The 25,205-nt window shown below is 36.9% G+C and overlaps 1 protein-coding gene across 2 annotated transcripts in view; it reads left to right on the top strand.

Annotated features, from left to right (window-relative positions):
* anapc1 (anaphase promoting complex subunit 1) overlaps positions 1–25,205 on the top strand; it is a 260,906-nt gene that overhangs the window by 40,200 nt on the left and 195,501 nt on the right. For both annotated transcript variants that reach the window (XM_039748373.1, XM_039748374.1), the window contains exons 10-12: positions 6,888–7,097; positions 13,446–13,541; positions 24,125–24,215. In XM_039748373.1, the coding sequence (XP_039604307.1) occupies positions 6,888–7,097; positions 13,446–13,541; positions 24,125–24,215 (397 nt within the window). The remainder of the gene's footprint in view (positions 1–6,887; positions 7,098–13,445; positions 13,542–24,124; positions 24,216–25,205) is intronic.

The following is a 25,205-nucleotide window of genomic DNA, read 5'->3' on the forward strand; positions in this document are numbered from 1 at the left end:
TTGGAGTGAAATTGGTTGGCGTTTGAGACCCTGACTTAGTTGGCCTTCTGTTGGCTCACTTTACATTTCTTTTCTGTTTAGGTGCCATTTAAGGAATGAAGTGAAGCAATTCAGAGGAACAATAAACACATTTGGGGGAACAAATCTTAAAAACAAATCAGTTAAAATTAATTCAAAAGAAGTTAATTAGCAGCAAAAACAGATCACTAATTAAGAAAGGGGTTAGAATGAAAACCTGCAGCTACTGGGGCCCTCCAGGACCAGTTTTGGGGACCTCTGCCATATAGTATAATGAAAGTACAGTATGCTCAGTGCTGGTCTCACTGGTGCAGAAATGTAGCATGTTAATATAATGCATCAGAGACAAACTATTAAACACAGCAATGACAAATATTACCCTTTCAAATGAAAAATAAATGCCTATCGGATCTAAGAATGCAACATTAGACAGGACACATGACAATTAAAATTGAAGAAATATTGCAAACTAAATTTTAATGAGGCTATTTAAATAATAGCATCTTTATCAGATGTTAATTCTGCCTTCATACTAACACAGGTGATGTGGAAGGATCATGACAACCCCATTAATGTCAATAGGTGAAGGACCCCTCTGAATCCCCCAAAACCCATAATTTACTCTTTAGTTTTACTGCTTTTAAGAAACAGATTTTATGTCAATGCATCATGTTCTAAGGAGTGTACCACATTTTATCATTTAAAATTGTAAACGTTGTGACTAGCAGCTGTTTATACACAATACATTATTGACAGAAACACATAGACCCTCTCCACATCTATTCTTGCCCTATATAACAAACCTGTTCGAGTGAAAAGTAGAGAACCAAATTAGGTTTATGACAGAATTGCCTATGCCCTGTTATATGCCATTAGATCTGACATTACATAACACCTAGAGATTATCGGAATCAGTATCATATTGTCACAGGACATCCTATAGTTCCTATGCATTGTAATATTCGCAGTTTATTTAATTTGAATTTTAAACTTCAAAATTAAAGTAATTGCTAGTAGCCACTTATGCGTGAGGACTCTTATGATATTTCAAAGTTGTTTGTGTATATTGCAATAAACCCACAACTCAATCTAAAGCAATAATGATATTTTTACATACCCAAGGATGTCTTCTTTCGAGTAAGTCACACTCTTCTATGTTCTCTGTTACTTTCATTACTAAAAAGTGCAATTTTCACATGCATATGTTAAGGTGACCAGTATGCAGAGTGAATATGCTTTTATTAAAGACTAGCAAAATACCCGCGCTTCGCAGCGGCGAAGTACTGCATTAAAATTTTTATTAAGAAGAAAATTTTACCTTTTTAAACTGAGGGAAAATATGCCAATAATTATTTGTTAAGGATCTCTTTGTATACCATGTTGTCAGTTCGGCCCTCCGGTTGTAACATGACCAAGCTGTGCGCTGAGCTTACTCTTGAGCATGCAACTTACAGTTGGCCATGTGAACAGAAATCTTGTCTCAAATCTCACAGCTTGGATTGCTGCTGTCATAATCGGTTTGAGTTTCATGGTTTGCTTCAATTACGACAGTATTTGCAGGACTTGTGTTGAAGAGACATTCTGCATCTGTCAAGCGTTGTAAGCATACAACTGGTTTCAGCGATAAAATCACATCCAGCTTTTGAGAGTTTAAACATTCATAAACATCAAAGTGTCCTCTATTGAAATCGTCACCTGTGAATCTAAGATGTTTAAGAGGCATTGGCGGTTCTCGAAAGAGATAAAATATTTGGTCATTTTGGTACACTTGAAAGCGACAACCGAACAATTCAGCGGCAGCCATCAACTCACATGCAGAACCATAGGTGAAGGGCTTAAGCATTTCACTCTTATAGTGCTCTTGTGTAGTATAATTATCTCCTGTACCGTCATCAGTCCACACCTTGAACCTGTCCCAGTCATTCAATAAATAAGACACAATGTTTCACCGGATATCAAGAGTGAGCCTGATATGGCCGTGCAATATGTAACAAAGAGAATGGAAAAGGTAGGTGGTATCTCCGGGCATGGAAACCACTCGGTAAGTGATAGTTCTTTGATCGATAGTGATGAATGTAGAGACTGGAGTGACGGACGGCCTTATATAGGCAGGCAGCCAACAACGTGGGAGGCGTTGGGATGGGGGACCCAATGCCGCCTCACAGGGTGACCGATCTGCAGGCTATGGACGTATATATGTACGTAAGTAGAATTCAGTTAGCGTTGGGAACCCGTGTACCAGATTTCTTGAAGATGGTCCCATAAGTAACAAAGACCATTGAAAAGTTCAATATGGTGGCCGACAGTGGCATCATACCACCGAAATAAGTACGTACGTACGTTGGTTTCGGTTAGTGCAGGGAAGCCGCCTACCAAATTTCGAGAAGATGGGGCCATAAATAAGAAAGTTCAACATGGCGGACATTGTTGACCGTTATGACCATTACGCGTAGAATTTCGAAATTGAAACCTGCTTAACTTTTGTAAGTAAGCTGTAAGGAATGAGCCTGCCAAATTTCAGCCTTCTACCTGTACGGGAAGTTGGAGAATTAGTGATGTTGGAAAGTTCAATATGGCGGCTGACAGTGGTGTCATACCAACAAAATAAGTACGGACATCGGTTTCCATTAAAAGTTCAATATGATGGCCGACAGTGGCATCATACCACCGAAATAAGTACCAAATTTCAGCCTTCTACGTACACGGGAAGTTGGAGAATTAGTGACATTGGAAAGTTCAATATGGTGGCTGACAGTGGCGTCATACCACCGAAATAAGCATGTACATTGGTTTTGGTTAGCGCAGAGAAGCCACCTACCAAATTTCGTGAAGATGGGATCAGCCTTCTACCTACACTGGAAGTTTGAAAATTGGTGACGTTGGAAAGTTCAATATGGCGGCCGACAGTGGCATCATACTATCGAAATAAGTAAGTACATCGGTTTCGGTTAGTGCAGGGAAGCCGCCTACCAAATTTCGTGAAGATGGGGCCATAAATAAGAAGGTTCAACATGGTGGACATTGTCGACCGTTATCGACTGTTTTGACCGTTACGTGTAGAATTTTAGCTTTCTACCTACATGGGAAGTTGGAGAATTAGTAGTGAGTCAGTCAGTCAGTCAGTGAGGGCTTCGCCTTTTATTATTATAGATCACACAAGTGTTTGCACGATTTACAGTGAAAGACTCATTGCTATTGGATAGCTGAGTTTCAGATCTTCTCAAATGATGTATAGCTGTCAATGATTGGTCACTTGTACTACATACCACAACAGTATGCAAGAGACATGAAACATACTGCTTATGGAGCAGCTCTCATTTTTACAAATGGTTACACACACTTCTGTAAGTGCATTCACATTGTTTGGTTGATGTCTGTGTACCTGAATTTTGTTCTAGGGAAATGTCTTCTTCAATAAAAAAAAAAATGTGGTCAAGAATTTCCTAAAATAATAGCTGAATTATAGTTATAGGGAATAGTAAGGCCCTGAGTCACAGTTTTGACTCTAATTTGTAAGAAAAGCTTAATATAACTCTGAAGCGTTGCATCATGCATGTTTACAGTTTAAGTGACATAGTTTTAACTACCATATCCGGATGCTGACTGCTACACATTTTCTTTGTTAGTCTTCTGAGCAGTTCTCTTTGCATACCTGCTTGAAGTTTCATGTGAGGAGCCCTTTGATCGAATGTGACTGGCTGATCAGGCAGAGACGGCCACCTCCGACCAAAAAGTAGCAGAGAAACACTGGTTTAGATGTATGTGTGGTTTGTGCGATTAGCTCTGGTGCCCTGTCAATGGCTGTTTGCTGCCCTCTGTCTAGAACTACTGGGAAAGGCATTGTCCCTATGCCCATAAGCCAGCATTGAAAGAAGCTGGTATGGAAATATATGCACATATTTAATTTATTCCAGACTAAAATGCAAGAAAAAACTACAGCAAAAAAATAAATACATGAAAGCATACTAAACCTTTTGTGGGGCAACTGCAGTAGAAGGCAGGAGATGATGGGTAAATTGTTGCACAAAAACTCCAATCTACTTTGCATAATGTAAGGCTGCTGTGTGTCTAGTGTTAAACAGAAATTGTTATAAGGAATGGCATGAAAAATAATTTTGAAAGTAAAGGTTTGGATGAGCACATGATTTTATGTACATAATTACGAATTATATACTTGTTGCTTCAGAGTGATACATAGTGTGTGTGTGTGTGTATATGCTTATATACTGTATATATTTGTGTATATATATGTTTATTTGTGTGTATATACATTATATATGTGTGTGTGTATATACATATATATATACACAAATATACTGTGTATATGTATGTATGTATATATATATATATATATATTGCTCAAAAAAAATGATGCTATACTCTGATTAAAACGTATTTCTTTAAGTCAGTGTAACTTCTGAGATGTTGATCTAGTCAGTTAAGTAGCAGAGGGGGTTGTTAATCAGTTTGAGCTGCTTTGGTGTTAATGAAATTAACAACTGGTGCACTAGAGGGGCAACAATGAGACGACCCCCACAACAGGAATGGTTCAACAGGTGAAGGCCACTGACATTTTTTCCTTCTCATCTTTTCTGACTGTTTTTTCACTAGTTTTGCATTTGGCTATGGTCATTGTCACTACTGGTAGTATGAGGCGATACCTGAACCCTACAGAGGTTGCACAGGTAATCCAACTTCTCCAGGATGGCACATCAGTACATGCCATTGCCAAAAGGTTTGCTGTGTCTCCCAGCACAGTCTCAAGGGCATAAAGGAGATTTCAGGAGACAGTCAGTTACTCTAGGAGAGCTGGACAGGGCTGTAGAAAGTACTTAACCCATCAGTAGGACCAGTATCTGCTACTTTGGGCAAGGAGGAAGAGGATGAGCACTGCCAGAGCCCTACAAAATGACTTCCATCAGGCCACTGGTGTGAATGTCTGTGACCAAACAATCAGAAACAGACTTCATGAGGGTGGCCTGAGGGCCTGACGTCCTCTCATGGGCCCTGTGCTTACTGCCCAGTACTGTTGAGCTCGATTGGTATTTGCCATAGAGTACCAGAATTGGCAAGTCCACCACTGGCGCCCTGTGCTTTTCAAAGATGAGAGCAGGTTCACCCTGAGCACATGTCACAGATGTGAAAGGGTTTGGAGAAGCCGTGGAGAACATTATGCTGCCTGTAACATCGTTCAGCATGACCAGTTTGGTGTCAGGCATGCATACAAGCAAGTGGGGGGCCATACAAACTACTGAGTACAATTTTGAGTTGCTGCAATAAAATTTTGGCAAAATAGACTAGCCTGCCGCATCATTTTTTCACTTTGATTTTCGGGGGTGTCTTTGAGTTCAGCCTTCTTTTCAATTCCATCAAACAATGTGGCATCCTTTTATTCTTAACATATTACCCAGTCCATATCAATATAGATATCCAGCATGATTTTTTTCCCCATTGAGATCTGATGTGTTTTCAAGATGTTTCTTTAATTTTTTTAGAGCAGTTTTATGTATGTTTGTATGTATATGTGTATATATATGTATATTTTTATATGTGTGTATATATGTATATAATCTGTATATTCACACACACTTTTTTATGAAAAATAAAAAATACATAAGTGCAATTACAGTACTTGTTTTGAGAGGTTGTTTAGATGCAAGAGACTATTTCCAAGAAAGGAATACACTTTGTGGCAAACAGAATAGCTTTGCAATGCTATGGAATATGGCATCTAAGCCTGGTGTAAAAATAGCTGATGGATTGTGACACAAAAGAAAATTGAATTCAGGTATGTGCATTGTAAACTGTCTTGGTTATGTACTCTAAAAAACAATTAAAAACAGAAGTGCCAATTTTTTTGTTTTATTTAGTTGATATGGGGGTAAACAAGGGTTTTTAAACATGTAAATACTTTCATTTAAAATTTTAAAGTGTTTTACTTTAAATTTGCTGCTGCTTTACTACAATAAAGGAGTAATAGCCATTTATTTTTGGGTATTTAATCTACATGTAATAATGTCAAAACCTAAGTGGTCAATTCCCATTGAAGTTTTAAAATGCCTCAAATAATTATTGCCCTATCGAAAGCTTTTGAACTTGGAAAAGTTACACTTACAAATTAGAAGATATCACTTCTTGTATATATGTGGAATGAGTAAACCTTCTGTTTTCTAATATTTGTTGCTGATTTTCCAAGTGGAAAGTCCTTTGCATCAGAGAATGACTGGTAGAAAGTTTTTAGAGGCTGAAGTCTGCTAAGCTTGTTGGGCATATAGTAAACCCATGCTGGGTGGGTTTTTTGCAAATATGTGTTTACCCTTCAATGATTCAAAACCATTTTTGAAGAAGTTACATTATGAATGACTCTCGTTGAACATTTAGTACTTATTTCCTGGAAAAGAACACCTGTTGTATGCGTTGGAATTTGAGAGTAAACTGCTCTGGTTAAGTAAGAAATGGAATCAAAGAAAATCTGTTTCAAATGCAAAGAGATTTCATGGGAGAATAACATGCATTCTGATAAAAGTAGTACTAAGCCTACAATATATCAAGTTGTTTACAGATGAGTCAAATCCTCTTGGTTTCTAGAGCATGGCTGCAGACAGTATGCTTAACTGGCAAAGTGCGCTATAGACTGGGAATCTTAAAAGATTGAGAGGTTAATTTTTCGGTGGAATTCAATATACTGTATATTTAGCCCCCTAAGAAACGATGCAAGTACCTGTATGATGTTTTACTGTAACTCTTAATCTTGAAACTATCCACTTAAAGTTTTGAATAGTTCTTTAGGAAGTAATTGAAGAAGTATTTACTTTTATGGACTGAAGACATTTTATTGTGTTCTTTTCTGTTTCTGTTCCAAATAACAGCCGTTCACATTCTCCAACAATTGGAATGCCTTCATTCTCAGGTGTTCAGAGATTCAACATGTCTTATCATACACCTTCTCCTAAACGTCAGAATGCTTCTCATTCACCAAACAGTACATTGAATGATTCTTTCTTGGGTCCGGAGACCGAACCAATTGTTCCACAGCTTTGCATTGATCATCTTTGGACAGAGACTGTAACAAATCACAGGTGTGTAACATAATTAAATGGTTGACGTTTCTTATGAATATATTTTTATGTGTATATTTAGTTTGGGAAATGTCATTTTCTTAATTGTTAATACGCTCCAGATAGGTTAAAGTAAACTGTTTCTAGCTTCATTCTGTTTTATTTTTTCATTCTTTTAGGTTCTCCAGTATGTGTGCATTTCTCATATTTTTTGATATATTATTGGATGTGTGACATATTTTAAATAATGATGGAGGTTACTTTAAAAAAAAAAAGGAAAATGAGGAAAATCAGTAATTTTCCACCAAATTTGATGTTTCAGCTGCAGCATTTGGGTCTGATTTTGATTATAGAAAGAATCGTGAAGTATTTAATTGCTGCTTTTGCTACGATGGGACAGTAATCCTGCTTTAGTATTTACCTGCAAAAAGGGTAAGGTTTTTAGTGGTCAGTGTTAGCTGATTCAGTGTGAAAGGTTTGTTCCCTCTTGTGCATTTCATGGCAAAATGTTCAATTGTCATTATCCCATTAATGAGAGTTTCAGCATGGGTGACAATCTTTCGGTTATGTCATTGAATTTTATAAAGATGTCTGAAGAGCAGCAGATATTCGGTATTATGTGTACCATTTAAAAAAAAAAAACTTTCAATAAGGTATCTAAGAAGGGTCTTACACATTTAACAACCCAACAGGGATTTAGGAAGTATATAAATGTGTGAATAATATTAGTAAAATAGAAAACAATGCATTTATTATAAAAGGTAGTTTTCCTAGTTAACATCATCTGACAAACTGGAATCTACAAGAGTAACTACCGTAACTTACTTTTCTTTGCACCCTTTGAGCTAGCATTAACTTCCACCTCTTTCATAATGTTTAATTGAATTGGTGGATTTAAAAAAAAAAAACACCAGACGGATTAAAGCCCATTGCGGCACTTCCTGTGTGATTTTGGGCTATACAAAAATAAACTGTATTGTATTGTATTGTATTGTATTATAAATATATACAATAATAAAATTTAAAACATGAAGAGTACCATTAGTAAAAATTTGTATAGAATAAGAAATATTATAGATATTTTCACTGGGAACAAATTTGCACTAGATAGTGAACAAAAACAATTTTTGCAGATTTCAGCAGACTTATCCTCTCTTACGAATGAAAACACAAAATCAATAAACAAAAAAAAGTAGCTAGGATTGTCAGTTATACAGTCATATGAAAAAGTTGGGAAACCCCTCTCAGCCTGCGTAATAGTTTACATTCAACAAAAAGATAACAGTGGTATGCCTTTCATTTCCTAGAAACAACTGGGGTGTTTTCCGATCAAAGATTTTTAGCGAAGCAGTATTTAGTTGTATAAATTAAATCAAATGTGAAATACTGACTGTACAAAAATTTGGGTACCCTTGTAATTTTGCTGATTTAAATGCATGTAACTGCTCAATATTAATTACTTGCAACACGAAATTGGTTGGATTAACTCGTTAAGCCTTAAACTTCATAGACAGGTGTGTTCAATCATGAGAAAAGGTATTTAAGGTGGTCAACTGCAAGTTGTGCTTCCCATTGACTGTCCTCTGAAGAGCGACAACATGGGATCCTCAAAGTAACTCTCAAAAGATCAGAAAACAAAGATTGTTCAGTGTCATAATTTAGTGGAAGGCTACAAAAAGCTATCTCAGAGGTTTAAACTTGTCAGTTTCAACTGTAAGGAATGAAATTAGGAAATGGAAGGCCACAGGCACAGTTGCTGTTAAACCCAGGTCTGGCAGGCCAAGAAAACTATAGAAGCGGCATATGCGCAGGATTATGAGACTGGTTATAGACAACCCACAGATCACCTCCAAAGACAGGCAAGAACATCTTGCTGCAGATGGTGTATCTGTACATCGTTCTACAATTCAGCGCAATTTGCACACAGAACATCTGTATGACAGGGTGATGAGAAAGCAGCCCTTTCTGCACTCGCGTCACAAACAGAGTCACTTGTTATATGCAAATGCTTATTTAGACAAGCCAGGTTCATTTTGGAACAAAGTGCTTTGGACTGATGAGACAAAAATTGAGTTATTTGGTCATAATAAAAAGCACTTTGCATGGCGGAAGAAGAACACCGTATTCCAAGAAAAACACCTGCTACCTACTGTCAAATTTGATGAAGGTTCCATCATGCTGTGTCGCTAGTTCAGGGACGGGGGCCCTTGTTAAAGTCGAGGGTCGGAGGAATTCAACACAGTATCAACAAATTCTTCAGGATAATGTTCAAGCATCAGTCACAAAGTTGAAGTTATGCAGGGATTGGATATTCCAACAAGACAATGACCCAAAACACAGTTTGAAATCTATAAAGGCAGAGGGGGAAGTACAATGTTCTGGAATGACCGTCACAGTCCCCTGAGTTGAATATCATTGAAAATCTATGGGGCTGTCCATGCTCGGCAACTGGAGAGATTTTGTATGAAAAAATGGTCAAAAATAACTCCATCCAGAATCCAGACACTCATCAAAGGCTATAGGAGACGTCTAGAGGCTGTTATATTTGCAAAAGGAGGCTCAACTAATTATTGATGTAATATTTCTGTTGGGGTGCCCAAATTTATGCACTTGTCTAATTTTGTTATGATGCATATTGCATATTTTCTGTTATTCCAATAAACTTAATGTCACTGCTGAAATACTACTGTTTCCATAAGGCATGTCATATATTAAAAGGAAGTTGCTACTTTGAAAGCTCAGCTAATGATAAACAAAAATCCAAAGAATTAAGAGGGTTTCCAAAACTTTTTCATATGACTGTACATCTGGTAATAACTCAGGTTTTGTAGCATTGTACAATAAGCACAATGTTATGAAATTTAAAGCTCATATTGAGTGCTGACCGGAGGTGGAAATTAATGAATAACATTTACTTTTGTTGTTGTACTTAAGTAGATTTTGTAGGGAATTGTACTTTTAAAGTATTTTTAAATCTAAATTCTTTTACTCTTTAAGAAGTTTATTTAATTAGTAATAATGCTACATCGTTACATTTCCCAGGTAGGTTGTTAAAGTATAATTTATTGGCTATGTTCAAAATCCAGTGTTCACAGTGGCCAAGAAATTAAACTACATGCATACTTTTTGGGGGGTCATAGGACAGGACAGCATATGGAAGCGTAAAATTGTTTTAGTAAATGACATAATGGCCATGCAGTTCTCTTGTTTTCTCTGGCTCAGTAAATGGACTCATTTGTGTATATCACAGTGTAATGGTTGAATTTATTGGCTATGGTGGCCCAGATCTTGCCTTTCATTTGCAGTGACCGTGATTTCTGCTGCACATGGAAACATCCGCACAAAGATGTAACAGAAAGATCCAGGTGTTGTGGTAGCAGCTACATTCTTTATATTTTAAAAAATAAATAATAAAAAATGGTACTATACATTCCTGGTCACATTTAAAAGACCTGTTCGCTCTCACGGACATACAACAAAACAGCTTCATTATGTAATATAAACTGCACACCAAAAGCTGTTAAGTTACCTGTATACAATAACTGTTTCTTAAATTTACAAAAACACATAGTTGATTATTTTTTTTTTAAACTTGCAGGGAGTTCAAAATTCAGTGTAAATTATTTTAAAAAAATTAGTTATTTGCAGTGAAAAATACCACAGCAAATTTCAGATAACCACTTACAGGTTATGAACAAAACAGTGCACTAATATGACAGGCATCCTTATTTTTGAAAAGATGTTTCCCCTTCATTGCGTAATTTGAGGTAGATTTAGCACATACACTATTTCATAAACATGCATAATTTGCATTGGTAAATTTGAAATATTTATTAGTTTTCTTTCTAAGAGTAAGAAGTCTTGCAAAATGTTTGACGAGTGATGATTGCCTAGGTTTAAGGTTTCTTTATTTAGTCATGTTCACACAAGAAAACATGACTAGTACCTTAAACAACTCACCCGATAACGCCAGCAACACCTGACAATATTATTTTTTTTTTCCTTTTCATCAATAATGTATTTAAGGGTGAACAGGTTAATCATAAAAATTTACTGTAGCTTATTAATCAATGTTCTTGCTATTTAGAAATAACATATTAAATGTGTTTTAAGTTATAAAATCCTGCTTCCTTACTGTGGATCTATTCAGAATGTTCTTGTCTAATGATATGATTCATAAGTCTTTTTCTGCTAATGCACTTGATTTACAAACTTTTTTTTTCTGAAGTCTTTGCTGTCTCAAATTATTTTGCATCATCAGCTGATATTTAGAAATGATTTTGATTAGTTTTCATGATGTAATTTTTTGCATACGGTAGCTACCTTATTTATTTCAAATTGTAATTAGTATAGAGTACATGTAGTAATGCAACTATGTTGACTTTATAAGTTTAAACCTAATTCTGGAGGAGAGAAGAGTATAAGACATTTTGTTGTTGAAGATCTCAGTTTTCTAGAGACAATAATAAATACAGTTTAAATTTCATTATCTTGAAATCCAGAATGCATTTGAACCTTCTGTCATTTACCCAAACATACCTTCTGCAGCTTCAGTATGCATCATGGGATTCTGGCAAAAGCTTGATGTGTTGAAATGATTCCATTGACAAAGTATTTTTGATTTAAAAATTCAAAGTAAAACAGTTCACACTAAAATCGAGAAAAAATTGATCTAGCAAAGAAAAGAAAAGTTCTTGTTTAAGAAAAGTTCTGTTTAAAGCTTATATCTTGTTTTATTCTTAAGTTTGCTTACAGTTGAACCATTTCTAAATGGCCAGAAAACTATGCTTATCCCATTTTCATACTGTAAATGGGTCTTTCAGTCCCTGCTTGCACTGGGACCTATTCTAAACACCAACTGACTTAATTAACACACTGTATTGTAGATATAGGAAGAAAGTTCTATCTCATATTAACTTATGGATGGTAAAAGACTATACCATATTCTAATAGCTGTTGTACTATAGGAGTCAAGCGTACACTATATGAATTTAACTTTAAGCATTTTAACTTTCTAAAATTGGCTGTTACAGTCTTATTTGTTCTGTTTATTGGAATTCTGTTTATCCAGTCGATTGTTGACATTTAATTGAAAAATTGACAGTTGCAGTTTTGCAGGTAGTTTTTTGTATTAAGTTTATCAGTGGTACATGAAAACAATTTTTTTAAAACATAATAGTAGGGTGCTGTACCATGTTAGCCATTATGGATGCAATGAGAAGTCAAGCAAAACATGATGTAAATAAAGACATAGCAGCATTATTATATTCATATTTTTATTATCATTGTAAACTTCTAACTGTATAAACACAGTCTGTTCCATATCTTTAAATCTTATTCCAGTATAGGGGAGTACAATGTGCTTTGCAGCTGGTAATGGGCCCCTTTTGATGGAAGTGTACAATAATAACTGCAGGTTAAAATGAGTAAGGCTTTTGTGTGCTTTAAGATTTTCTATGAATTTGTGTTACAGGCTTTTGTGTTTTTTTTAAATTAAATTGTCATAAAATACAATACATCATTTACTATACACACTATTACTGTGTATATTTGTTTATGCTTCCAATGCACAGTATGATTTGAGAAGATTTACTAATTTATATTAATGGATTTTATTTTCTAAAGTAACTAAATTGCTATTTCAGCAGTTTTTCTGCTCCTACTTTTTAATGTTTTTTGTAGTTTCCGTGTTGGATAGGATTGGTTTTACTTAAGTAATTTTTTTTATCAATGTAGTAATGCTTTTTTTAATAATATTATTGTAAAATTTTATACTTTTTTGATAATTTTCTATTTTGTGTAGTTTTTCTACCTCTGGTGTTGACCTTTATTAAACAGATACAGATAGTAAAATAAAAATGGAATTTGTCAATCATAATACATGCAATGTATGCAATGCAATTTCTGAAATTAAAATGACATTTGTTATTATCATATTTCCGCCTTAAGTTGCTAGTAGTGTTGTAGTGTATCGGACTTAAATCATTGGTACAGTAAAGCTGTTTGAACAGAAGAATTAACAATGAATCCATCCCACTTATTTCTTATTCAACTTTTATACAGTCATAAGAACAGGCCTAGTAGCAACATGCGCATTCAGTACAGGAACCAGCTGTACAATGGACATTTATCTGTTACAGCACACACAGAAGTTCATCTACTCACCTCTTCTCCATGGCATTTCACTTACCCCTACATTTAGCTAGAGCAGGTTTCCTGGAAGAAATTCAAATGATCACTATTAGATCACACAGATGACAACTCGTTTTAAAAGCAAACAGTGTCTGAGTTTTTATGATACAATGCTGATGTGTGTTTCAGTTCTATTCTGCCTAATACTTAATCTTTGTGTCTTTTTTTCTTTTTTAGGGAAAAGACCTCACAGGCCACTAAAGTTTTCATTACAACTGACTTTTGTGAGCAGAAATATCTTTGCTTTTTAGTGGAATCACATCACCAGCTGAGGTAATGTAATTCCCATTCTCGTTTTCATGTGTTCGTCTCATTTAAATCCAAGTCAATGCCTCTATTTATACAGTTTTTATTATTATTGGTTACCAGTGTTACTTTTGTGTAGGAATCCAACTGCTCTATATTGTTTTTCTTGGTTTCCTTTTTGACTGCCTAACTGTCAGAAGTTTTCATCTTGCGAAATTCCCAAGGCAGTCTAAACTCTAGTAGATTAAGAGGAGTTTGGATAGTTTTGGGAGGTTCATTCCATACATAAGTAGCAAGAACAGAAAAAAAGCCTGCTAGCTTACTAATGCCAACTAGACACAATTAACACACCTCACTCTTCCAACCAAATAATTTCCTTGGATGTTACTTAAAGAATTTCTATTAACAGCAAATTAGATGTACTGAGCATCAGTCACTGAGGAAAGAAAACGTATTCTTTTGATGCCAAATATATTGATAAATCCGTATTTGTTTTGCACAGCAAGTCAAAGGATCAATAACAATACAAGATCACACTATTCTTCATTAATTACAAATAATTGATAACAAATTATATAGTATTGACTGTATGAGATGATTGAGTAAATAAACAGTACTACGCAGATGTGATTTGTTTTAGGTCACTGTTGAAAAGTATTTTTAAAGCTAGTTACCTGGGAAATAAGTGATTAATTGTATAAAAAAAAAAAATGTGGTCTGAGCTTGTCAGAGCCACCATATTGCTTCACAGAAGGCAACAGACAGAAATCAGTGTTACAGTTGTGCTTGAAAGTTTGTGAACCCTTTAGAATTTTCTATTTTTGCATAAAAATGACCTAAAACATCATCAGATTTTCGCTCAAGTCATAAAAGTAAATAAAGAGAAACCAGTAAAACAAATGAGACAAAATATTATACCTGTTCATTTATTTTTTGAGGAAAATGATAGAATATTACATATTTGTGAGTGGCAAAAGTATGTGAACCTTTGCTTTCAGTATCTGGTGTGACCCCCCTTTGCAGCAATAACTGCATCTAAACATTTCCGGTAACTTTTGAGCATTCCTGCACACTGGCTTGGAGGAATTTTAGCCCATTCCTTCGTACAGAACAGCTTCAACTCCGGGATGTTGGTGGGTTTCCTCACATTAACTGCTTGCTTCATTTCCTTCCACAACATTTCAATTGGATTAAGGTCAGGACTTTGACTTGGCCATTCCAAAAAATTAACTTTATTCTTCTTTAACCATTCTTTGGTAGAACAACTTGTGTGCTTAGGGTCATTGTCTTGCTGCATGACCCACCTTCTCTAGAGATTCAGTTCATGGACAGATGTCCTGGCATTTTCCCTTAGAATTCTCTGATATAATTCAGAATTCATTGTTCCATCAATGAAGGAAAGCCATCTTGGCCCAGATGTAGCAAAACAGGCCCAAACCATGATACTACCACCACCATGTTTCACAGATGTGATAAGGTTCTTATGCTGGAATGCAGTGTTTTCTTTTCTCCAAAAATAACACTTTTCATTTAAACCAAAAAGTTCTATTTTGGTTTCATCCATCCACAAAACATTCTTCAAATAGCCTTCTAGTTTGTCCACATGATCTTTAGCAAACTGCAGACGAGCAGCAATGTTTTTTTTGGAGAGCAGTGGATTTCTCCTCGCAACCCTGCCAAGCACACCATTGTTGTTCAGTATTCTGCTGATGGTGGACTCATGAGCATGAATATTAGCTAATGTGAGAGAAGCCTTCAGTTGCTTAGAAGTTACCCTGGGGTCCTTTGTGACCTCGCTGACTATTACATGCCTTGCTCTTGAAGTGATCTTTGTTGGTTGACCACTCCTGGTAGGGTAACAATGGTCTTGAATTTCCTCCATTTCTACACAATCTGTCTGACTGTGGATTGGTTGAGTCTAAACTCTTTAGAGATGGTTTTGTAACCTTTTCCAGCCTGATGAGCATCAACAACTCATTTTCTGAGGTCCTCAGAAATCTCCTTTGTTAGTGCCATGATAGACTTCCACAAACGTGTGTTGTGAAGAGCAGACATTGATGGATCCCTGTTCTTTAAATAACACAGGGTGCCTACTCACACCTGATTGTCATCCCATTGATTGAAAACACCTGACTCTAATTTCACCTTCAAACTAACTGCTAATCCTAGAGGTTCACATAATTTTGCCACTCACAAATAAGCAATATTCGATCATTTTCCTAAATAAATAAAATAAGTATATTTTTGTCTCATTTGTTTAACTGGTTTCTCTTTATCTACTTTTACAACTTGAGTGAAAATCTGATGATGTTTTAGGTCATATTTATGCAGAAATATAGAAAATTCTAAAGGGTTCACAAACTTTCAAGCACAACTATACTTCTTAACTCTTCATCTCTGAAACACTGCTGGGTTCATGCATAGCAAAGTTCAAATTTGGGCTCTGTAATTTATTAGGCTTTCTGCTTCTGGTGGTTGTTCCATGTTTTATGGTGTTTTGTGGAATCTCACCTGCTGCTTGTCTTTCAGTGAAAATGGATTCTTAGGTTCAACCAGCCCTACAGGATAATTTTTTTAAGACTTCTTTGCATATTAGATGTGTATACTTTGGGTTGAGATGCTAAGCAAGCACTTCAATGAATTCCTTTTTTTACCATAGGGAAGTAACTTTAAATACTGTATATAATATGCAAACAGCTTTTTGGGTCTTCCATTGTGTCAAAATATAAGCGATTTTTTTGGAGGCACTGTGACATCCTTTGTAGTGGGAATTGGGGACACCAGCCTACACTCTAGGTGTCTAGTATGCGGGACCGAGTGTGACCAAGATGATGGTTTAAGACAGGGAGACACGGACAAAAGAGGGTTGAATTTTTACAAAAATTAAGTGAGATTTTATTGACAGGTGCACTTACAGAAAAACAAAAATATATATCTATACACAATGCAATACCGCAAAGGACACACAAAAACAGTAATGAAATGGAGCCCAAAAAAAATAACTGTATACAATGGAACCTTGGATTGTGAGTAACTTGGTTTGTGAGTGTTTTGCAAGATGAGCTACAATTTTTAATCAACTTTTAGTTGATAAATGAGCGAGGTCTTACAATATGAGTAGTACGTACAAGCTTTGTCTGCCAAGCATCACGTGGTCACAACTGAGCTAATGGTTGTTCTCTCTCGCTGCGGGATTGTGGGCAATTGTCTCCCATTCTCGGGCTCAGTCGGTGTGCCTCACTCATATAGTCAACATCCGTACGAACGTATACTGTTTACTATAGCATTGTGACCACGTGTGTGTGTGTTGTAATGTGTGAGTCTCAGTCTTGCACCCCAAAACACGAAGCTGAGACTCAGTACTTTAGCGGCACCAGCTTTATTCAGCTTGAAACAGGAACAGCACGGTTATTTATTGTAGCGGATCTGCCATATCTACTATACACAGACACAGCAGTCAGGCACGGTCGGGGCCAGGTTCGTGGCCAAGTAATAATGTGCCCTGTGCATTTATAATGTTCCTTGTTCCTTGTATCACCCATCAACGGCAGGTGCTTATAGCATGTCTGCAATCTTTTTGTATTCGCTTTTACGGTGAACTGCTACAGTGCTGGGAGCCTGCGGTTGCTTCGGGACACTCTTCCGCGTGTCGTCCTGTTGGGTGGAATCCGACAAGAGTTTAGAAACTCGCTCACACCAGCCATGATTCTTTTCAAAGGTAAAGTGTAGGTTAATTTGTTTTATGTATTTTTACTTTATATTTTGTATTAATCATTTTTACAGTGGTGTGAAAAACTATTTGCCCCCTTCCTGATTTCTTATTCTTTTGCATGTTTGTCACACAAAATGTTTCTGATCATCAAACACATTTAACCATTAGTCAAATATAACACAAGTAAACACAAAAAGCAGTTTTTAAATGATGGTTTTTATTATTTAGAGAGAAAAAAAAATCCAAACCTACATGGCCCTGTGTGAAAAAGTAATTGCCCCCTGAACCTAATAACTGGTTGGGCCACCCTTAGCAGCAATAACTCCAATCAAGCGTTTGCGATAACTTGCAATGAGTCTTTTACACCGCTCTGGAGGAAGAAATCTTTGCAGAATTGTTATAATTCAGCTTTATTTGAGGGTTTTTTAGCATGAACTGCCTTTTTAAGGTCATGCCATAGCATCTCAATTGGATTCAGGTCAGGACTTTGACTAGGCCACTCCAAAGTCTTCATTTTGTTTTTCTTCAGCCATTCAGAGGTGGATTTGCTGGTGTGTTTTGGGTCATTGTCCTGTTGCAGCACCCAAGATCGCTTCAGCTTGAGTTGACGAACAGATGGCCGGACATTCTCCTTCAGGATTTTTTGGTAGACAGTAGAATTCATGGTTCCATCTATCACAGCAAGCCTTCAAGGTCCTGAAGCAGCAAAACAACCCCAGACCATCACACTACCACCACCATATTTTACTGTTGGTATGATGTTCTTTTCTGAAATGCTGTGTTCCTTTTACGCCAGATGTAACGGGACATTTGCCTTCCAAAAAATTCAACTTTTGTCTCATCAGTCCACAAGGTATTTTCCCAAAAGTCTTGGCAATCACTGAGATGTTTCTTAGCAAAATTGAGACAAGCCCTAATGTTCTTTTTGCTTAACAGTGGTTTGCGTCTTGGAAATCTGCCATGCAGGCCGTTTTTGCCCAGTCTCTTTCTTATGGTGGAGTCGTGAACACTGACCTTAATTGAGGCAAGTGAAGCCTGCAGTTCTTTAGACGTTGTCCTGGGGTCTTTTGTGACCTCTCGGATGAGTCGTCTCTGCGCTCTTGGGGTAATTTTGGTCGGCTGGCCACTCCTGGGAAGGTTCACCACTGTTCCATGTTTTTGGCATTTGTGGATAATGGCTCTCACTGTGGTTCGCTGGAGTCTCAAAGCTTTAGAAATGGCTTTATAACCTTTACCAGACTGATAGATCTCAATTACTTCTGTTCTCATTTGTTCCTGAAGTTCTTTGGATCTTAGCATGATGTCTAGCTTTTGAGGTGCTTTTGGTCTACTTCTTTGTGTCAGGCAGCTCCTATTTAAGTGATTTCTTGATTGAAACAGGTGTGGCAGTAATCATGCCTGGGGGTGGCTACGGAAATTGAACTCGGGTGTGATACACCACAGTTAGGTTATTTTTTAACAAGGGGGCAATTACTTTTTCACACAGGGCCATGTAGGTTTGGATTTTTTTCTCCCTAAATAATAAAAACCATCATTTTAAAAACTGCATTTTGTGTTTACTTGTGTAATATTTGACTAATGGTTAAATGTGTTTGATGATCAGAAACATTTTGTGTGACAAACATGCAAAAGAATAAGAAATCGGGAATGGGGCAAATAGTTTTTACACCACTGTATATGAATAGTTTTGGGTTGTGGAACAATTCATCTGAATTTCCATTATTTCTTATGGGGAAATTCTCTTTGCTATACGAGTGCTTTGGATTGTGAACACTTTTCTAGAACGAATTATGCTTGCAAACCAAGGTTCCACTGTACAGTATTTACAGTGCAGACTGAAAAAAACAAAAATAAAGCTTTCTTTATCCCCAGTAATCCAAGTCAGAAAGTTGCTCCTCCAAAGTGTTAATACAGAGTTTACCTAAAACAAGAACGTTCAAAATAAATAAAAAGAAAAAAGTTTATATACAGAAATAAACAGTGCACCATTAACCATAACCCAATAAATCACTCCACCAAAACTAATCCAGAGATATTTATACAAGAAACAAAATATTTGCAATAATCAAGGCACAAGCTGTAGTGTTTGGTAAACTCAAGACAATGTTCTACCAAGTACCTCCGTCTATGCATGATCTAGCCAGAAGGCCCCATATAGAGGCTGGAAATTCCCTTTTGTATTTGGTGCCATTGTGCTGACCAATTAAGCTGTTGAACGTCATCCTTTATCGTGCTTGCGATGATGTGGATGCGTCTCCGAAAAATGGTGTGTCCCACCCTGCACAATTGACTATAAAAATCGAGTGACTGGTACACACATAGCTATGCTGGCATTTGAGATGTCTACTGCACTTCTCCCAAAAGTGAAAGTATGCCTTTTATCTTCCCTTCCCCGAGCTACTGCCCAGACAATTGCCGATACAGGATCCATTTTGTAAGCCACGGTAAGTTGGTACTAAGATGCTTCACAATTACTCTTACTCTTTTAAATGCTATGAGGTCTCGGGAGGTACAAGCATGAGTGGGACCCAGGCAACGCCATTCTGGCCGTACAATGACATGTTCCCATGCTCTGATGTCCCCCTGCACTTTCTAAATGGAAAAATAAAAGGCAAGCTTTATTTCTTTATATCTCAATATATGTTTTTTCCTCAAACAAATGCTTCTCTCTTAACACTGCAGAGGACACAAAGCTAACTTTATTTAATTGTTGATAATGCCAATGAGGCACATTACCACAGGCAACAGATTTTTTGTGATTACTGTCCAATATACCCATTAGTTAAATTTCACCACTACCACACCTCATTAACACTAGAATTACCAGAGCCTACGAAAAAAACTCGTAAAATCCGGTCCACCTTAAATCTGTTCGCACCTCTCCATCAGCATCTTTTGTCATGTAAATGTGCCAATAAAGACAAGCAGCAAGCAGCCTACTATTCCATCCCTCCCCCAGCTGCAGAACGTGCACAAAGTTCTTCCAGCTCAGGCCTTGACTGATTATCTGGGAGTGAAGTGCTGGAGTTTTAGAGTGGGAATTATAATCGTTATCTGGAACACATGCATTTCATGTGTGTTCCGTTTCTACAATAATGTGTGAAAACACATTGTTAAAACAGAAACTTTTTTCATTTTTCAGTAGTAAATTACAAAATGTTGGCATTAACTATATAATGTGTGAAGCCTGAAGTCTAAAGATCAAATAAACACTTTCACAAAAGGTTCAAGAATAAAACAACAGCTTCCGTGGCATATCAGTAAGATTTGCTGACTTGTAATCAAGAGTATGTGTATGGGGCTGTTTCTTTTGTACTCCAGGACATGCAGTGGAAAGAATAGTATAGAGAGGTAAGTTTAGCGCTATATGCAGCCATCAAATTCAAATGTTAACAGTTCACACACACACACACACGCAAGGACCGTCCTTCCTACATTTACGACATGTGTACCTGTTGTAATGCGCAAACCTTTCTCTATGCTGTGGTTTCTGTTAAATTGAAAGGGCACCTGACGCTGACTCAGTTTACTTTCCTGGGGGAAGCGGCTGTCTTGTAACAGAAGCTTGTAGATGTTGCATCCTCCTTTTCTTTTTCCATCACCTTTTCTAGTAAGATGCAACGACGTAGTTCCTCTGCAAGGTGAGCCATGAACACTTTTCTTCTCTTAGTGGCCTTGTACAGTACATGTGTGTTGATCGCCACCAGGTCAAGCGTGTTATAGCACACAGCAACTGACCACCTGCGTGTTCCTGCGCGTACTGAGTAAGCTCACGCCTTCTGGTGCACGGTGTCAATGCAGCACGGACAAAAAAAGAAAGAGACAAATATATGGGACACTGGGTATAAATTTATTGTACTTGTAAAAGTTAGCTTTTTTCAGTTATATTCTCTCAATCACGATCACACTGTACCACCCCACCCCACCCCGCCCCTTCTGATCTGACTCTAAGTAACAGCACCAGCATAAATTCACACGTTTTCAGATAATATTTCATACTGAATGTTTTCTGACTGGTATCAGGTCATAAAATGATTTCTTCAAAATGTCACATATATTGTCTCTTTCTTTCAGGTGTGTAATACAAACCACAGCATAGAGAGAAGTGTGCGCATTGCAACAGGTACACATGTCGTAAATGTAGGAAGGATGGTCCTTGCGTGTGTGTGAACTGTTAACATTGAATTTGATGATTGCATATAGCGCTAAACTTACCTCTCTGTACTATTCTTTCCACTGCATGTCCTGGAGTACAAAAGAATCAGCCCCATACAGCGACATGGAGACTGGCAAGATCGGAGGGGAAAAAAAAACAAAAAAACCACGTGGTCACTGATTACAAGCGCAAGATGTTATGCAAATGAATATGAATAATGTTGCATCCGTGCCGCAATGTTTTCCGAAATGTACGATACAGGTCATAAAATGAATATTCCAAATATCATATATATCTTTTTTTTTTTTTTGGTCAGTGCGTCTTTGACATCATACATAGACCATAAGGTTCAGACTAATTCAGCGTGAGCAGGATCACTCAATAAAACTGAATTTAAAAAAAAATCAAGTGACGGTGAGATACGAAGAAGGCAGATTCACCAGCGTTTGTATGTCAGCATTAATCCCTCCAGATAAGAGAATGTCTTGTTTCATTGCCTCAAAACACCACTCACATCTACAGTTATTCCCATTTTCAAATAAAAACTATCCGTGTCAGATCCCTGGGTGGGGGGATGGTGGTATACAGTATATCGTGAGCGTGACTGACAGAATAAAAGTGAAAATAAAATGGTAACTTTCAAAAGTACTATAAATGTACACCGTCTGTTACAGACGCAAACCAAATGTATGTGTGTACTGAATAATATTAACAATAAGAGCAGCTCACTACTGAAAACGGCAAATATAGGAGGCAGTCAGGATCGAACTGGGGACTCTTGATTACAAGTTAGCAAACCTTACTGCTATGCCAAAGGAGCTGTTGTTTTATCGTTGAACCTTTTGTGGAAGTGTTTATTTGATCTTTGAAATTCAGGCTTCACACATTATATAGTTTATGCCAACATTTACTACTAAAATATAAAAAAAAGTTTCTGTTTTAACAATGTGTTTACACAGATTATTGTAGAAACGAAACACACATGAAATGCATGGGTTCCAGATAACGATCTATTATTTCCACTCTAAAACTCCAGCACTTCATTCCCAGATAATCAATCAAGGCCTGAGCTGGGAGAACTTGTGCATGTTCTGCAGCTGTGGGGGATATAATAGTAGGCTGCTTGCTGCTTGTCTTTATTGGCACATTTACAAGACAAAAGTCGCTGATGGAGAGGTGCAAACGGATTCACGGAGGGCCGGATTTACGAGTTTTTTCACAGGCGCTGGTAATTCTAGTGTTAAGTTGAATCAGACATGCCAGTTGGGCAATAAATACATGTAATATCCAGCTTTCCTTGAGAAGATGGTTTGGGAATCAAATTTGTGTTCTAGTGATCTTCAAAGATAATCAGTATGGTTTGGAAAACACAGGAAATTATTTTATTTTTAATGTCCGCAGTCTTTATTTGTATTTATCCTATAGGAAGATTCTAATGGGTGGGGCCCCAAGTTATGATGTGTTACTTATATAATAATGAAGCGATAGAAAATAAATAAATACAGTGCTTACCTTAATAGATGTGTAAATCATTCAATCACATTCAGTGTTGGAAATGGTCGCCGCCTTCTTGTAAACACTGATCGACACAGCACTCCGTATTGACAAAGGTATCCGCAAGCATTGTAGGGTTCTTGGCAGCAATTTCTTGTTTAATATTTTGCTGTAATTGTTCCAGCGTATGAGGCTTGTTCTTGTAAACTTTTCCTTTCAGCGCTCCCCAAAGGAAGAAATCCAGAGATGACAGGACTGGGGAATGAGCTGGCTGTAGTCCCTTTGAAATGACCCACTTGCCAAAAATGATTTAATTTGTGGCATACTGCGAGCTGATGTGTGACAGGTTCCCCTATCTTTCTGGAAGTAACCTTCACTTGTCTCCCAGTCATCCAGTTTATTCACAAATATGTAAAAAAAGAGCGCCATACCTCACTCGTTTGTACATTTATCCAGGAATACTGTGATGTTTTTCGATTGGATTGCTTCATTATTGAGACAGTAATACATCATAACTAGGGGCCCCACCCATTAAGATTTCTTAAGTCTTTGCCTAGTTTTGTTAAACAAGTTTATGATATCCTTACAAACCTAAAAATAACAACATGGTGTACAATCTCATGGAGTTAAAATCCATGTACATCACAATTCTTTATGCGGTCTCTACCTCTGCTAATAGCCTTCCCCAGTCTGCTTTCTACACTGGTTATCCACTTCCGAGAGAGAGAGAGAGAGAGAGAGTAGGCTCGCGTGCAGCTGAGAGAGAGAGAGAAAGATAGCAGGCTCGCGTGCAGCTGAGAGAGAGGAAGCGCTGGCTTGGCGTGCAGCTGAGCAGGGAGACTGGGTGTTTGTCTCAGTGTTATTTAATGTTTTTACATTAGTTTACTATTACACTGCATTCTATGGTATGATTAACTATTTTGTGCTTAAAAATCTTTAAAGAAAATATATTTACATACAGTTCTTACGGTCTGGATGGATTGATTATATTTACATACAGTCCTATGGGGGAAATTACTTCGGGTCATGACCAAATCGGGTTACGACCAGAGTTTTGGAACGAATTATGGTCGTGAACTGTGGTTCCACTGTATATAGTTTAGAAGAAAATATAATATACTTTTTATATGGAGATCTGAAATAAAATGCAAAGTATGTTAATTGCTACCAGCATCTGGTAAAGCTGTATAATGGCTTACTCAGTATGCAAATTATGTAAATAGGTAATATTTATTATTTTATTTGCAGGTGTGTGAAATTAATTGAAAGTAATGACCTTTCCCAGTTAATTTTTGTATCGGTAACAACTATTTCAGCGAAGGATGCAGCTCCAGTTGAGGTATTTATCCTGTTACTTGATGTTCTTAAGATAAAGATGTTTTATGGTTTCTTTTATTTCACCAGATATATATATATATATATATATATATATATATATATATATATTTTTTTTTTTTTTTTTTCATGTATTTATTTTGGAAAATGTAGTTGAAATTTGTTTTTAAACAGACACTATCGCTTACAAAACACCGGCATTTTCAACCTTTACTAAGAGAATATTTATTATACCAAACCCAGCATTTTAAAATTTGTACGCTTAATGATTCCTAGAATTATTTATTTGCCATTGTTTTTGTTCTATGCCAGTGCAATATTTTCCAAGTAGTACTTCAGAAGGTACAGTAACACTGTCTGTTCCTTTTCTGCTTGAAGACATAGGGTTTTTAAGTAATCAACATAAGTTGGAGCACCTGTGCTGCTTGTTTGCTTCATCTTGTTAGGCTTAATTTACTTTAATTGCTGTAGAACATATGTAGGTTGTTACCTATTAGTTGATCCCTGAAGATAGATAGATAGATGCTTTATTAATACCAAGGGGAAATTCACATAATCCAGCAGCAGCATACTGATACAAAAAACAACATTAAATTAAAGAGTAATAAAAATGCAGGTAAAAACAGACAACTTTGAATAATGTTAGCATTTACCCCACCCCCAAGGTGAAATTGAAGAGTCGTCTAGTGTGGGGGAGGAACGATCTCCTCAGTCTGTCAGTGGAGCAGATCAGTGACAGCAGTCTGTCGCTGAAGCTGCTCCTCTGCCTGGAGATGACACTGTTCAGTGGATGCAGTAGATTCTCCATGATTGACAGGAGCTTGCTCAGCGCCCATCGCTCTGCCATAGATGTCAAACTGCCCAGCTTCATTCCTATAATAAAGCCTGCCTTCCACACAAGTTTGTCCAGGTGTGAGGTGTCCTCCTTCTTTATGCTACCTCCCTAGCACACCACCGCGTAGAAGAAGGCCCTTTTGTAGTATTCTGAATTTTC

The sequence above is a fragment of the Polypterus senegalus genome, chromosome 3 (assembly GCF_016835505.1).
Source record: "Polypterus senegalus isolate Bchr_013 chromosome 3, ASM1683550v1, whole genome shotgun sequence".
NCBI lineage: Eukaryota > Metazoa > Chordata > Cladistia > Polypteriformes > Polypteridae > Polypterus > Polypterus senegalus.